Raw genomic sequence first — 15,351 nt, 5'->3', positions numbered from 1 at the left:
GTGAAAGTATATGTATTTAGATAAACTTGAAAAACAAGTTTACTGGATTCTTTCTCAAATTATCTTTAAACTTGTTACTGGTAATAGTTCTGCTTTTGTTATTAAAAATGACCTCACATCTTCTATACATAAAAAGTTGTGCTATTAGTTTTTTAATTTAGCTGTTTTGTGCTGAGGTTTCCTTTTGGAATTTTTGGAATGTGAGTCACAGAGTCACACACTATGAGAGCTGTAAGGAGCCATAGAGATCCGCTAGTCTGTGATTTTCATAGTAGACACACACAAAAATTATGTAGAGTGAAGCAAGTCAGAGATATTTGTGGCATGCCCAAGGTTATAAAACTATTAAATGATAGAACCCTGTTTGAACTTTAAAGAAGAAATTTTAAGTACTTCATTGTTTTTGTTTGTTTGTTTGTTTTGTTGTTGTTTGGGTGTTTTTTTGTGTGTGTTTGTCTTTTGTTTTTTTGGTTTTGTTTTGTTTTTTATGCCATTGATTTTACCAATGAGAGAGGTCATTTGCTAAATAAATATTAAATGTTCGGTAATTTCGAAGAAGTTTCTTTTCCCTTTTATCCCAAGTACTAAAAAATAAATAAATAAACAAAACATACCAGCAGAATTAGGAAGGGTAAAGCTGAATCCAAGGATAGGAATAGTAAACTGCTTTCTCAGAAACAGAAATCAAAAAGTAGTGATGACACTATAGTAATAAAGAGCACCAGTAAGAACAGTATGAAGAACCATAGTAGTGAACAGTATTTTAATGTAGTTTATATGAAAACCTTTTCATGCTTGCTTGTAGCTTAAAATATTTTGACCAGGCTTTTTTGTTAATATATGTATCATTATGCTAAGCTAATTTTATTGCCATTTTTTCTTCTTTCTTACAGAGAACCTCTCATCTGATTCTGCTCTTTCCAGCCCAAGTGCCCTGAATTCTCCAGGGCTGGGAATTGAGGGCTTGAACCGGAGGAGGAAGAAACGCACCAGCATAGAGACCAACATTCGTGTGGCCTTAGAGAAGAGTTTCCTGGAGGTCGGTGAGCTTTTTACATTTCATTGGCATGGGATTATATAGTACTAGCATTAAGCATGATAGATGGTAAAAGATGAACTTGTCAGCCTCTGTCCTTATGAACACTTATAGCATAACAGAGAAAATAAGACAGAGTGAGTTAATGGACACAGGAGACAGAACCAGAGCACTGGAGGATTCAGAAGAGACCTTGTTCATGTGAGCACATAGTGTGAGAGAGGCAGCGGCTGCTGTAGGAGGCATAGGAGTTGCCCAGGCAGGGAAAGTCGGGAGAAAAGCTCTTGAAGCAGTGGAAATGCATGAGCAAAGGCATCTGAGGAGGGAAGACCATAGGGTATAAAAGGGGTAAATTCTGATACTTGCGTGCCTAAAATGATAGCTTAGAACCAGAACACAAAAGGCCTCGAATATCAGGTTATGGAGTTCAACTTAATTCAACAGATATTTGAATTTTTGTTGTTGTTGTTGTTGTACCAGGGAACATCATAATGAAGCTTCCTATAAGATTTTGACTTTTCTGATTCAGAAAAGGCTTGAGAATAGTAAAAGGGGTACTGAATCAGGAGTCTTTATCAGCTCTGCTACTTATTAATTGTGTGATTGGACAAATCATTTGATTTCTTTAACTAAAAAAATGAAGTGCCTTCATCAGTTGAAAATAAGTGACTTTCCAGCCTCATAGGTTTATCATGATGTTTAAATGAGATAATGTGCATGAAGCACTGAGAAAATTCTTAAACTGCTGTTTAAGTATGTATTAAGATATACTCTATATACTTAATATTATATAATACGTATTTATAAAGAGTATATCAATATACCTGTTAAGGGTATATTGATATTTTATTGATTTTATTCAAAACTAATAGATGTTAAAAATGAAAGATATATATGGATGGATGAGTAGAAAAATGGGGACAAAAACTAAATGAAGAATAGGGTGGAATGGGGGGGATATTTGGGTATTCATTTTTACTTTTGTTTTTCTTATTTTTATTCTTTCTGGTGTAATGAAAATGTTCAAAAATAGATTGGGGTGCACAGCTATATGATGGTACTGTGAACAGTTGATTGTACACCATGGATAATTGTATGGTATGTGAATATACCTCAATAACACTGAATTTTCAAAAACAAAAAAATAAAAAAATTTGAAAGATATAAATATTCAAGAATAACTTATATGAATAAATTTGGTAGATATATAGTCATTAGAATGTCTATGTACAGAAGCTCATTGTTCAGAAGGATCTAATAGAGTCACACATATCACAACTTCTTGCCCTGTTTATTTATAGCCTAACATGATTATGCCAGTAGTTCAAAGTTATTTCAAAGGATGGTTTTTTTTCCCTTCAGAATCAAAAGCCTACCTCGGAAGAGATCACCATGATCGCTGATCAGCTCAATATGGAAAAGGAGGTGATCCGTGTTTGGTTTTGTAACCGTCGTCAGAAAGAGAAAAGAATCAACCCACCCAGCAGTGGTGGGACCAGCAGCTCACCTATCAAAGCAATTTTCCCCAGCCCAACCTCACTGGTAAGAATTAAAAAATAGAGGACACAAGTTCAAGGTTACAAATGAATCAATAGATTTCATAATAGGAATTTTATTGTGTGTATGTATATATATATCATCACATTGAATAAATGTATATAAATTCATATTGTATGTGTTATGATGATAAAATCTCCTGTTATTATTAACCCAAGAACTTACTGATCTTTCTTATTTTAAAGTGAAAATTTTAATTCTTTCCTATTTCATTGCAGTTCCATTATTCTCCTCTCTAGTGTAGTTTATTAGGTTACTTTGTAAACCGTGGAAGTAAATTTGCTCCTGATTCCAGTTGTGTCAAAAAAAAAAATCTGACTTGCTTTTTATTGCTGTTGGGTCATAAACCTGATTTATTAAACTTGACCTTATATGATTAAGCTATAGTAAACGACCAGATACCCTTCTTTAGTTCTGAACTTGTTTTAAAACCATTGTCTCAGATTTTTGCTCTCAGTCAACATGTGGACCTTTCATGTATAACCTCACTGAGTAACTAATGTTTGCAGTAGAATATACGATTCCCTTGATATTTGGGTGATTACAAATGTGACTTCCACATTGCCGATCAGAATTCTAAAGACAGACAGATTGTTGAGTTTGCATTTCTGTTCCTTTTTGTTAATTTGTTTCTATTTTGTTTGAATATCATTCTGTATCTGAAGGCTTTTTACACTAAAGTCAGCATTTAAGGCACATGTTAGTTTGTTGAGTGAAAGCTATGGTTGTTAAATGGTGGGGCTTTAATCATAAAGTTCATGAGATAGCTTTGAGAATGGTAATCATTAGGTAAATTTTTGGAAATATTCATACCATTATGACAAAAGTATTTCTTACAAAATTGTAGAAATTTCTTATGTTATTTCATAAAGAAACTTCCTCAGTTTTTAAAATTTCCTTCATGCTCTTTCCATATCTTTTCTTTAAAATACAAAAAAAAAAAAAAACAAAAAAAAAAAACCAAAAAACAGGGAAAAACCAAGGCATTTTTGCCCCCACATAGTCAAAAATAAAAGCAATACAAGAACTCCAAATTCCCTAACCATGTAGAATAGTTTTCTTGCTTAGGTAAAGTTGACTATTGGTATAATATTGCTTACTGACTCAAAGTATATCTGACTCAACATCATTGAAATTTAAGGGTGTTTTTTATTATTTCCGTTTAAAACCGAGGACAAAGCCATTTGATACATCAGTGAAAAACTCTTCTTATAGCAACTTTCCAACATACAATGCCAATTTTCTCAGTTCCAAGATCAAAAACATCATTTCTTCTTAGGCCTTTTTATTTTATTCCCTTGTATCTGGAGTTAAAAAAAATTTTTTTTAAGTGCCTTGAGCCTGTTTTTATTTTTGACCTCTAGGTGGCAACCACACCAAGCCTTGTGACGAGCAGTGCGGCAACTACCCTCACAGTTAATCCTGTACTCCCTCTAACCAGCCCTGCAGTAACTAATCTGTCTGTTACAGGTAAGCAGCAGCCTAGCTCTGCAGCCATTAGAGCAAATGGTAGGCCCATAATAGGCTCTATGAGACTCTGCCATTGAACTGTAAATTAAGCCTCTAACTAAAGATAGGTATTGCTTTTTAAAAATGTTATATGTGAAAACTTGAACTTCAGAAAAGATCAGAATATTAATTTTCTCAAAAAAAAAAACCTTACAAGGAGATTTCTTGAAATCTTTTTTTGTTCTGTCCCACTTTAGTCACTCTTCCATATTGTTCCCAAAGTTATCTTTCAAAAACACAAAAATTTTTTTTTCAAGTAGCTCTTCTGTGTGAAAACCTTCATTAGCTGCTGCTGTTTGATTCAGAAAAAGATCCAAATTCATCATCAATTCCTAGAAGATTCTTTCTAATCTCAACCTGATCTCCCACTACCCTTTGTCCCACCCTACGTTAGCACACTGGAAACTACTCATTTCCACCTACCTGTATTATAAACAATGATATTTTTACACATCTGTCTTTCTCAATAGACTTTGTACTTCCCAAAAGATTTGAGTATTCTTCTTTCTTGTAATTTCAATGCCTAGCCTGACACTTAGTAGTCATACTCACTATAAAATGAATAAGGAAGATTTTTTCCTTTGACCTCTTTTATATAGCATATTTCTCAAATATGTTTCAAATCACCTAGAATTGTCATCAGAAGTTTTTTAGTGAGACATAATACATAAGGCATACTGTAATTATTCAGCAGGTTGATTATGCTACAGTAGGTCGTTGGGTGGATTTGTGATATTTCACAGTCAAGCTTTAATGTAACCTTGAGTCGGGGCCTTTTTTTTTTTCCGTTATGTTTTAAGTTCATGACATCTCTTTGGCTCTGCAACCTAACCCTGATGTAAATATTGAATGAGTGGACTTTAGTTATTAAATTTCTCAGTTATTAGAAAAATTTCATGATTTTGTTTATTTATTTAAAACAGTACTTCTTGACCTCTTCTGTGTGACCTCTTTTGGTGTGAGACTTTGATGAAGGCTACAGTCTTTTCCCCTGCAAAGTAGATGTGCACACAATGTTTAATAAAATTTAAGGAGGTTCATAAATGATAGCCCCCATCAATCTCCACCTCATCAGGGATATCTGTGGGTGTCTTAGGAATCTGTGGATTTTAGGTTAAGAACCTGTGAGCATGTACAGTATTCTGTACTTCCCCATAATAAGCAAATTGTTGATAATCAGCATTGTACTAGATACCAGGGGTGTAGACATGAAGTTACTATCTCTGAGTAGCTTACTATCCAAACTGACTGTCACCATCTGGTAAATTATGAACTAAGCTTTACCTTCCCAACAAATTGTAATTCCTGTTTTGTTAAGTCTGAAGATATCCATCTGTGCCGGTTTGAACGTATTATGTCTCCCAAAACGCCGTTATCTTTGATGCAGTCTTGTGTGGGCAGACATATTAGTGTTGATTAGATTTTGGAATCCTTTGGGCATTCCATGACTATGTGATTCAGTCAACTGTGGACAAGACCTTTGGTTGGATAATTTCCATGGAGTTGTTGCCCCACCCATTAAGGGTGGGTTTGAATTAAATTACTGGAGCACTATATAAGCTCAGACAGAAGGAGCAAACTTGCCACAGCCAAGAGGGACACTTTGAGGAATGCACTGGAACTGAGAGAGGAGCTTCCGCTTACAGAGACATTTTGGAGACGGCCTTTGAAAGCAGACTTTTGCTCCAGAGAAGCTAAGAGAGGACAAATACCCCAAGAGCAACTAAGAGTGACATTTTTGAGGAGCTGAAGCCTAGGGGGGAATGTCCGGGGAGAAAGGCACTTTGAAACCAGAACTTGGAGCAGACGCTGGCCACATGCCTTCCCAGCTAACAGAGGTTTTCCGGACGCCATTGGCCATCCTCCAGTGAAGGTACCTGATTGTTGATGTTATTACCTTGGACACTTTATGACCTTAAGACTGTAACTGTGTAACCAAATAAAACCCCCTTTTATAAAAGCCAATCCATTTCTGGTGTTTTGCATTCTGGCAACATTAGCAAACTAGAACACCATCTTTTGCAGAAAAATTCCTAACTATTCTTAATAGTTCAGACACTAAGAACAGTAGCTTTGCAGATATCCTGTACTGTGGGAAAAATCTGAAACAGAGTAATTTTGAGGGGGTATACAGAGTTAGTACTAGCTAAAAATTTTATCAGTTTTTGATTATCCTAATTGACCAATCACAATTTCTTGAATTCAATCACTTAGTCTACTTTTGTGGATTTAATTATGATTGTTTTCTGAAATTTTGGTAACATTTTTGGAATGAAATTTTTCAATTATTAAGAAATTTAACATTATAGGAAAAACACAATCACATCTAGTACAATTTTTATTTTCCCTTTTAATTTTTTATATGTACATAATAAATGTGCAAATATATATAAGTATAATGGTATTTATACCATTTATAGTTTTTTCACTTAACATTTTATAAGGGTCTCCCCTGTTGTTGCAGTTTTCATGTTTCTACTTTTGATTTGCCTTTAATATTTTGTTGAATGGTGGTACTATAATTTCATTAACATTTTCCTGTGGTGCTGTCATGATTGACTTCTACTTAGGGTTACCAGCCATCCCAGTTGGAGCCCTGAAAATCCTGCATCCTCGGAACACCCTCAGTCTATAAGCCTTGTAACTGGTTTTACTTGTTCACTATTCTATCCTTAGTGTTTAGCATACTGCCTAAAATGTAAGATACCCAGTAAATCACTGTTGAACAAATGAAGTTTTCACTATTGTAAATATCATTGTAATGAACACCTTTGTGCTTATAGCTTGTTTGTAAGTTTTCTTTATTTTGATATATTTTAGTCACAGAAAAGTTGCATGTCTAGTACAAAGGAATCCTAAGTCCCTTCCCTCAGACTCTCCAAATGTTAAAATCTTACTATATTTGCTCCACCACCACCCTTTTCCTCTCTTTCTTTGTGTGTGTGTTATTTTTTCTGAACTGTTTTAAGAGTAAGTTGCAGACATGCCCTGCTACCCCTAAATGCTTCACTATGTATTTTCTAAAAACAAGAAATCATCCTGTATAACCAGAGTACAGTTACCAAACAACAGGAAACTAACATTGATTCAATACTAATATCTACTAAACAGATCACATTCAGATTTCCTCAGTTGTACCAATAATATCCCTCTTAGCAAAAGAAGTTCAGTTATCTTGTCACTTAATCTGGGACTATTTCTGAGTCTTTCTTTTGTGTTTTAGGACATTGATCTTTTAAGAGAATATAGCCAGTTATCTGGTAGACTCTCCATTAATTTGGGTTTAATATTATGTGTCCTCATCATTAGATTCAGGTTATGCCCTTTGGGCAGAGTCCTTTGTGCATAATATCAGGAGGCATGTGATAAGTACCACTACTTTGATACTAACTTCGATAATTTGGTTAAGATGTTGCCTTCCAGGTTTCTTCGTTGTGTAGTTATTATTTTACCCTTTACAATTAACAAGTATCTTGTGGTGAGTTTCTCTGAGACTTTGCAAATATCATTTTGTTCCTCAACTTTTTTACCCGCTAGTGTCCATTGATGATTTTTTACCTGAGTCTGTTGCTCTTTTTGTTATTATTATTATTATTATTATTATTATTATTATTGGTTCCAGATAATTCTTTCCTTTCTTCTACATTAATTAGTTGGCTCTCAATTCTAAGGACGAGCTTTTCCTGTATCTGTATCTGTATCTGTATCTGTATCTGTATCAGTATGGACTCAAGATATTCTTTCTGAGTTTTCAACACAATCAAAGTTTACTGTAATGTTTAAATTGTCCCAGATTTGGCCAGTGAGAACCCCTTCAAGCTGACTCTTGGTGTCCTTTTGATGTGTCCCCATCATTCTTTGTGCACTTCCTTATTTTTTGTCACAGGATGTTCCAGGTCCATCTTGAACATTCTGTGCTCCAGCCGAGAATTATCCAATCTCCATAAGGAGTCCTAGTTCCTTTTAGTGAGGAAAGGTACTTAGAAACCAAGATAAGGGCACTAGATGTGCTCATTGATGCTGAATTGTCATTCCTTCTAGACCGTCTCAGCAGAAATAGGTATATACACTTATACACATGCATATATATACACCTGTGTGTGTGTATATATATATCCACACACATCTATCTATGTTCATTTTAAATCTAGATATTTATATTAAAATTCATGGGCTCATATTTACATCTGATTCCAATCCAACATCCCAGAGTTCATTTTCTATCCTTCCATCTTTCCGTATTTGTTAACTCACTTCTCAGTGACAATGAGATACCTGGCTCCCATTATCAACAATATATTTACTTTCTTGCTAAAAGAATGAAAAGAAAGTAGTTTCAAAATTGCTAACCCATACTTCTGAAAAGAAGAATCCTACTAATTCAAGTTTGTTTGGAGTTCTTTTTGTCTTTAGCCTATTTTTAAGGCTAAATACTGTGTTCAAAAGTTATTTGGGTTTGTTCTTTTTCTCTTCAGTGAAGTTACCTATTTCATTTGAAATTTGGTTCAGTTTATTTGTTTTGGATTGTATTCAGAATTAAGTTTTTCTTCGCATCCTTCTTGATTTAAGTATATGAGATATTACGTGTTCAAAAGTCAAGACTACAAAAAATCCTTTTCAGAGGAATGTCATTCCCTTTTATCATAATTCTCTATGATCTTTCTGTCCTATTGCTGTCATGTGTTTCTTTTGAACATATGAGCAGAGAAATGTATATTTTTTATTTATCCTTTTTTTTTTTACTTTAAAGGTATTATACTATAGGTATTCTTTTATACTTTGCTTCTTTCACTTATAATATACTGGAAATCACTCCACATAAGTACATAGAGATCGTTCCCATTCTATTTTATTGTTGCATAGTATTTCAACAATGAAATATTATGTGAATGTACAACCGTTTATTCAACACTGTTTCTGTTGTGTGGGCATGTAGGTAGGTTGCTTCTAGTATTTTGTGATTATAAACTATTTTATAGGGATTTTTTTTTTTAATCTTCATTTTATTGAGATATATTCACATACCACGCAGTCATACAAAACAAATCGTACTTTTGATTGTTTACAGTACCATTACATAGTGGTACATTCATCACCCAAATCAATCCCTGGCACCTTCATTAGCACACACACAAAAATAACAAGAATAATAATTAGAGTGAAAAAGAGCAATTGAAGTAAAAAAGAACACTGGGTACCTTTGTCTGTTTGTTTCCTTCCCCTATTTTTCTACTCATCCATCCATAAACTAGACAAAGTGGAGTGTGGTCCTTATGGCTTTCCCAATCCCATTGTCACCCCTCATAAGCTACATTTTTATACAACTGTCTTTGAGATTCATGGGTTCTGGGTTGTAGTTTGATAGTTTCAGGTATCCACCACCAGCTACCCCAATTCTTTAGAACCTAAAAAGGGTTGTCTAAAGTGTACATAAGAGTGCCCCCCAGAGTGACCTCTCGGCTCCTTTTGGAATCTCTCTGCCACTGAAGCTTATTTCATTTCCTTTCACATCCCCCTTTTGGTCAAGAAGATGTTCTCCGTCCCACGATGCCAGGTCTACATTCCTCCCTGGGAGTCGTATTCCACGTTGCCAGGGAGATTCACTCCCCTGGGTGTCTGATATAGGGATATTTTTGTATTGTTGGAAGTGTATCTTCAGGGTAAATTTCTAGAAGTGGGTCAAAAGGTAAACATTTTTGTAATTTTGTTGGATAATCCCACATTCCCCTTTAAAGAGATTGTTCTGTTTTGCATTCCCATTAACAATATACAAGAGTGCCTATTTTCTCCACAGCTTTCTCAGTAGTGGGCTGTTACACTTTTAAATTTTTGCCTTTCTGATACATGAGAAATTGTATTTCACTGTATTTTTAATTTCCATTCTCTTATTATGAGTAAAGTTGCACGTTTTCATATATTTCAGTGTCATTTTGCATCTTTTATTATAGATGAAATAGATACTATTTCAAGCTGACAAATCAATATTGCACTGGCTCAAAATTTCAGTATGATGGAAGTGTGAGAGCAGACATTCTTGCCTTGTTCTCAACTCTATTATTATTCTGTTGCCAAATAAATTAGCACAGTCTAGTAGTGTAAACCAGCACTTATTTGTTATCTCACAGTTTTGTAGGTTAGCTACATGAGTTAAGGCATGAGTTAGCTGCTTAGGCTGCATCAAGATGCAATGTTTTCTGAGGTGCAAGGTCCTCTTCCAAATTCATTATTTGGCAGAATTCAGCTCCATGCAGTTGTAGGACTGTGGTCCCCATTTTGTTGCTCATTGTCAGTTGGGTCACTCCAACTCCTAGAGGCTGCCCTCAGGTTCTAGCCTTGTGACCTTCTCACAACATTATTGTTTACTCCTTCAAAGCCAACAGGAGCATGTCTCTCCAGTCACCTCCTCTGGAGTAGATATAATATAACATAATCAATCCCATCACCTTTGTCATATAATAGAACCTAATCAAGGGAGTGACTATCTTATCATATTCACAGATCCCACTACACTAAGGAGAAAGGGATTATACAGTGTATATATACTATGCGGGGGGTGGGGCAGCAGAAATCTTAGGGTCCGTCTTAGAACTCTTCCTCCACACCAACCATAAGAAAAGCATGTAGCCTTTCTCCAGTAGGTATGATATTAGCTGTTAAGTTTTTCATGGGTACCTTTTACAAGTTCAGGAAGTACCCTTCTCTTCCTAGTTTGCCAAGAGTTTCTATCATGAATGGGTGATTAATTTTGTCAGATTCTCTTATGCCCTATTGAAATGATCTTATGATTTTTGTTTTTCTCTAGTATTTTGTTAATGTGGTGAATTATGTTGATTTTTTTAAACAAATCCGCATTCCTGGGATTAAAACACCATTTGGTCATGATGTGTTATTTTTTTATATATTGCTGGATTCAGTTTGCTTGTATTTTATTAAAGATGATTTCATCTGTGTTTGTGAGGAATATTGATTTATGGTTTTCTTTTTAATTTTGTCTGGTTTTGGTATAAGACTAAAGCTGGTCTTATAAAATGAGTAGTTTTAGCAAGGTTGTAGAATATAGTCAGTATAGAAAAAACAATTGTATTTCTACGTATTGGCAACAAATGATTGGAAAATGAAATTTTAAAAATATAATAGCATCAATCTTATACAAATTCTTTGGAAATGTATGTATAAGACCTAGACACTGAAAACCACAAGAGATTGCTAAGAGAAATTTTGAAAGACTTCAGTAAACAAAGGTATATGTCATGTTTGTAGATCAGAAGACCAATATTTTTAATATGTTCAATTCCCTACAAATTGATCTGTACATTCTACACAATCTGAATCAAAACCCTAACCAGCTTTTTTGTAGAAATTGACTAGCCGATTCCAAAATTTATATGGAAATACAAAGGACCTAGAGTAGCCAAAATAATTTTGAAAAAAAAAAAAAATTGAAGGACTTAGACTACCTAATTTGAATACTTATTATAATAAAATTATAGAAAACAAGGCACTGTTGTATTAATGCAAAGATAGACATATAGAAAAAGAAACCAGAATGGCAAATCCAGAATAGACCATAAATAAATGGGTCACAAATGTCAAGGTAAGTCAATGGGAATAGTTGTTTCGATAAATTATGTTAGAACAAATGGATAGCTATATGAAGACAAAAAACTTTAATCCATAAAAAATTTCACTCCTAAAGGATTATAGACATAAATATAAAAACTAAAACTGTAAAACTTGTAGAAGAACGCACAGGAGAAAATCAGTAGAATAGGATAGACAAAACATTCTCATAAAGGACGCAAAAAGCACTAATTGAGAAAAAAAGTTGATAAATTCAGTTCTTCAAAGTTTTAAACTACTGCTTTGCAAAAGATGCTGTTAAGAAAATGAAAAGGCCAGCCACAGAGTGGAATAAAATTATTGCTGATACATATAAACATATGATGAAGAATTTGTATCCAGAATATATAAAAAATCTCTTATATCACAAAAAATAAACAACCTGTTTATAAAATGGGGAAAAGATTTTAGTACACATTTCACAAAAAAAGACATGAATGGCAAATAAACACATGAAAGATGCTCAACATTAATAATCATGTGGTTACTGCAAATGACATACTACTACACAACCGCATCAGTTGGTTATAACCTAAATTATATGTTTTCAAAACCAAGAGTTGACAAGGATATGGAGCAACTGGATCCTCATACATTACTGATGGGAATGTAAAATGGTGAAAGCCTTTTGGAGAACGGCTTGGCAATTTCTTATAAAGTTAAACACTTTCTGACTATATGACCTAGCATTTTCACGTCTACATATTTACCCAAGAGAAATGAAAATGTATGTCCATAAAAAGATTCGTGTATAAATGTTTATAGCAGCCTTGTTTACTATAGCCCCAAAATAAGAACAATCAAAATGTCCATCAAAGAGTGAATGGTTAAATAAATTGTGGTATAGCCATACAGTGGAATACTACTCTACAATAAAAAGTAATTAACTGATATATGGTTAAATGTTAATTTTTTTTTTCTGAGCAAAAAAGCCAGACCTCAAAGAAAATGTATTATGTGCAAATTAAACAACATACTCTTGAACAATCAAGGGTCAAAGGGGAATTTGGAAAATTCCTTGAAACAAATGAAAACAAAACAACATACCAAAACTTATGGGATGTAGCAAAATCAGTGCTCAGAGGGATTATAACTGTAAACACCTGCATTAAAAAAAGATCTCAAACCAGTAACCTAGCTGTATATTTTAACAAACTAGAAAAAGAAGAGCAAATGAAACCCAAAGCCAATAGAAAGAGGGAAATAATAAAGATTGGGGCAGAGATTTAAAAAAAAAAAAAAAAGGAACAATACAGAAAATAAGCAAACCCAAAGTTAGTTCTTTGAAAAGATGAGCAAAAATGGCTAACCTTTATCTAAATTAAATAAGAAAACAAGAGGACTCAAATTACTAAAATCAGAAATGAAAGAGGGAATATTACTACTAACTTTACAGAAATAAAAAGGATTATAAGAGACTAGTAGGAACAAATATACACCAGCAAACTTGATAATCTAGAAAAAAATGAACAAATTCCTGGAAACACATACTCTGCAAAACTGATTAAAGGAGAAATAGAAAAATCTGAATAGTGGTATAACAAATAAGGAGATTGAATCAATCATAAACCTACCAACAGAAAAGCCCAAGAAGAAATGTTTCACTGGTGAAGTCTACCAAACATTTAAAGAAAAATTGCCACCAATCCTTCTCAAACTCTTCCAAAAAATTGAAGAGGAGGGAACACTTCCTAACTCATTCTTTCAGGCCAGTGTTACCCTAATACTGAAGCCAGACAAAGACAATGAGGAAAGAAAACTACGGGCCACTATCGCTTGCGAATGTGAATATAGATGAAGAAATCAAAATACTAGCAAACTAAATTCTGCAGCATTTTAAAAGGATTATACATCATGAACAAGTGGAATTTATCCCAGGAATGCAGGGTTGGTTCATATGAAAATCAATCAATGTAATACCCACATTAATAGAATGAAGGAGCAAAAAACCACATGCTCATATCTGTTGATACAGAAAAAGCATTTGACAAAATCCAACACCTTTTCATTGTAAAAATACTCAAACTAGGAATAGAAGGGAACTTCCTCAACGTGATAAAGGGCATATATATATTTTAAAAACCCTCAGCCAACATCATGCTCAATGGGGAAAGACTTAAAGTATTTCCCCTAAGATCAAGACAAGTTTGCCTGCTTCCATCACTTGTATTCAACATAACACTGAAAGTTCTAGCCAGAGCAGTTAGACAAGAAAAAGAAATAAAAGGCATCCAAATTAGAAAGGAAGAAATAAGACTATCTCTAGTCACAATGACAATATGGTTGGGTTTAACTCTCCTCTCTTGCTCTTTGCTATTTATCCCATCTGTTTTTGTTAATGTTTACTTGATGGTTTATAATATGCATCTTTAAGTTACTTCAGTCTACCTTTTAATAACAATGTACTAATTCACGTATGTTGTACAAACCTTATAAAGATATACTTCTATCCCCCCTACTTTTTTTGTGCTGATATTATCATACATTTTGTTTCTAGGTATATTAATATTGCCATAATCTGTTGTAATTATTTTTGCTTTAAATGGTGAATTATCTTTTAAAGAAGTTTAAAATGAGGGAAAAAACTTATAGTAACCTACATATTCACCATTTTCAGGACTCTTCATTTCTTTGTGTCAGTCAAGATTTCTATCCAGTGTTATTTTCCTTTACCCTGAAAAACTTTTAAAAATATTTCTTGTCGCTCAGGTCTGCTGACCACAAATTCTCTCAGCCTTTGTTAGTCTGAAAAAGTCACTTTTTTCTTCATTTTTGAAGGTTCTTTAAACTGGATATAAAATTCTAGGTTGACAGCTTTTTGGGGTTCTCTTTTTTTTCCCCCCATTTATTATGTTAAAGAAAACTTTCCATGTCATCTGGCTTACATTATTTTTGATGAGAAATAAGCAGTCATTCTTATCTTTGTTTCCTATATATTTTATATTTCTGTTTTCTGGCTGCTTTTTAGATTTTCTCTATCATTGGTTTTCAGCAATTTAATTATGATAAGACTTGGTGGTGGTGGTGGTGGTGGTGGTGGTTTTAATTCATCCTGCTTATAGTTTACTGAGCTTCTTGTTTCTGTGGTATAATGACCTGAATACTAGCTCCCAAATACGTCTACCTGATAATCCCTGCAACCTGTGAATGTTGGCTAACGAAACTTCGAAACTTCGTAGATATGATTTAGTTAAGGATCTTGAGATGGGGAAATTATCCTGCAGAATCTTAGTGGGCCCAATCTAGGCAATGTATTCGAGAGACCTAAAAAGAGTCAGAGTCAGAGAATAAGGCAATGTGATAATAGAAGCAGAGATAGGAGTGGTCTGCTTTGAAGGTAGAGGAAGATACCGTAAGCCAAGGAATATGAGAAGACCTTAGAAGCTGCAAAAGATAAGAAAATGGATTCTCCCCTCAGAACCTGCAGCAGGGACCAGCCCCGCCATCAAACTTGATTTTAGTTCAACGAAACTGATCTTAGACTTCTGAGCTCCAGATTTGTAAGAGAATAAATTTGTGCTGTTTTAAGCCACAAGTTAGTGATAACTTTTAACAGCAGTAGTAAGAAACCAATACTTGTGGATTTATAGTTTTCATTAAATTTGGAAATATTTTAGCCATTATTTATT

General features: G+C 34.0%; 1 protein-coding gene across 3 annotated transcripts in view; it reads left to right on the top strand.

Moving 5' to 3' along the window:
- Positions 1-15,351, top strand: part of POU2F1 (POU class 2 homeobox 1) — a 262,495-nt gene that overhangs the window by 229,069 nt on the left and 18,075 nt on the right. For all 3 annotated transcript variants that reach the window (XM_037825439.1, XM_037825437.1, XM_037825438.1), the window contains exons 11-13: positions 894-1,039; positions 2,399-2,578; positions 3,958-4,063. In XM_037825439.1, coding sequence (XP_037681367.1) covers positions 894-1,039; positions 2,399-2,578; positions 3,958-4,063 — 432 coding nt within the window. The remainder of the gene's footprint in view (positions 1-893; positions 1,040-2,398; positions 2,579-3,957; positions 4,064-15,351) is intronic.

Source organism: Choloepus didactylus, chromosome 2 (assembly GCF_015220235.1).
Source record: "Choloepus didactylus isolate mChoDid1 chromosome 2, mChoDid1.pri, whole genome shotgun sequence".
Taxonomy (NCBI): Eukaryota; Metazoa; Chordata; class Mammalia; order Pilosa; family Megalonychidae; genus Choloepus; species Choloepus didactylus.
Note: the sequence above shows the minus strand (reverse complement) of the source record. Positions and strands in the feature narration are given on the sequence as shown.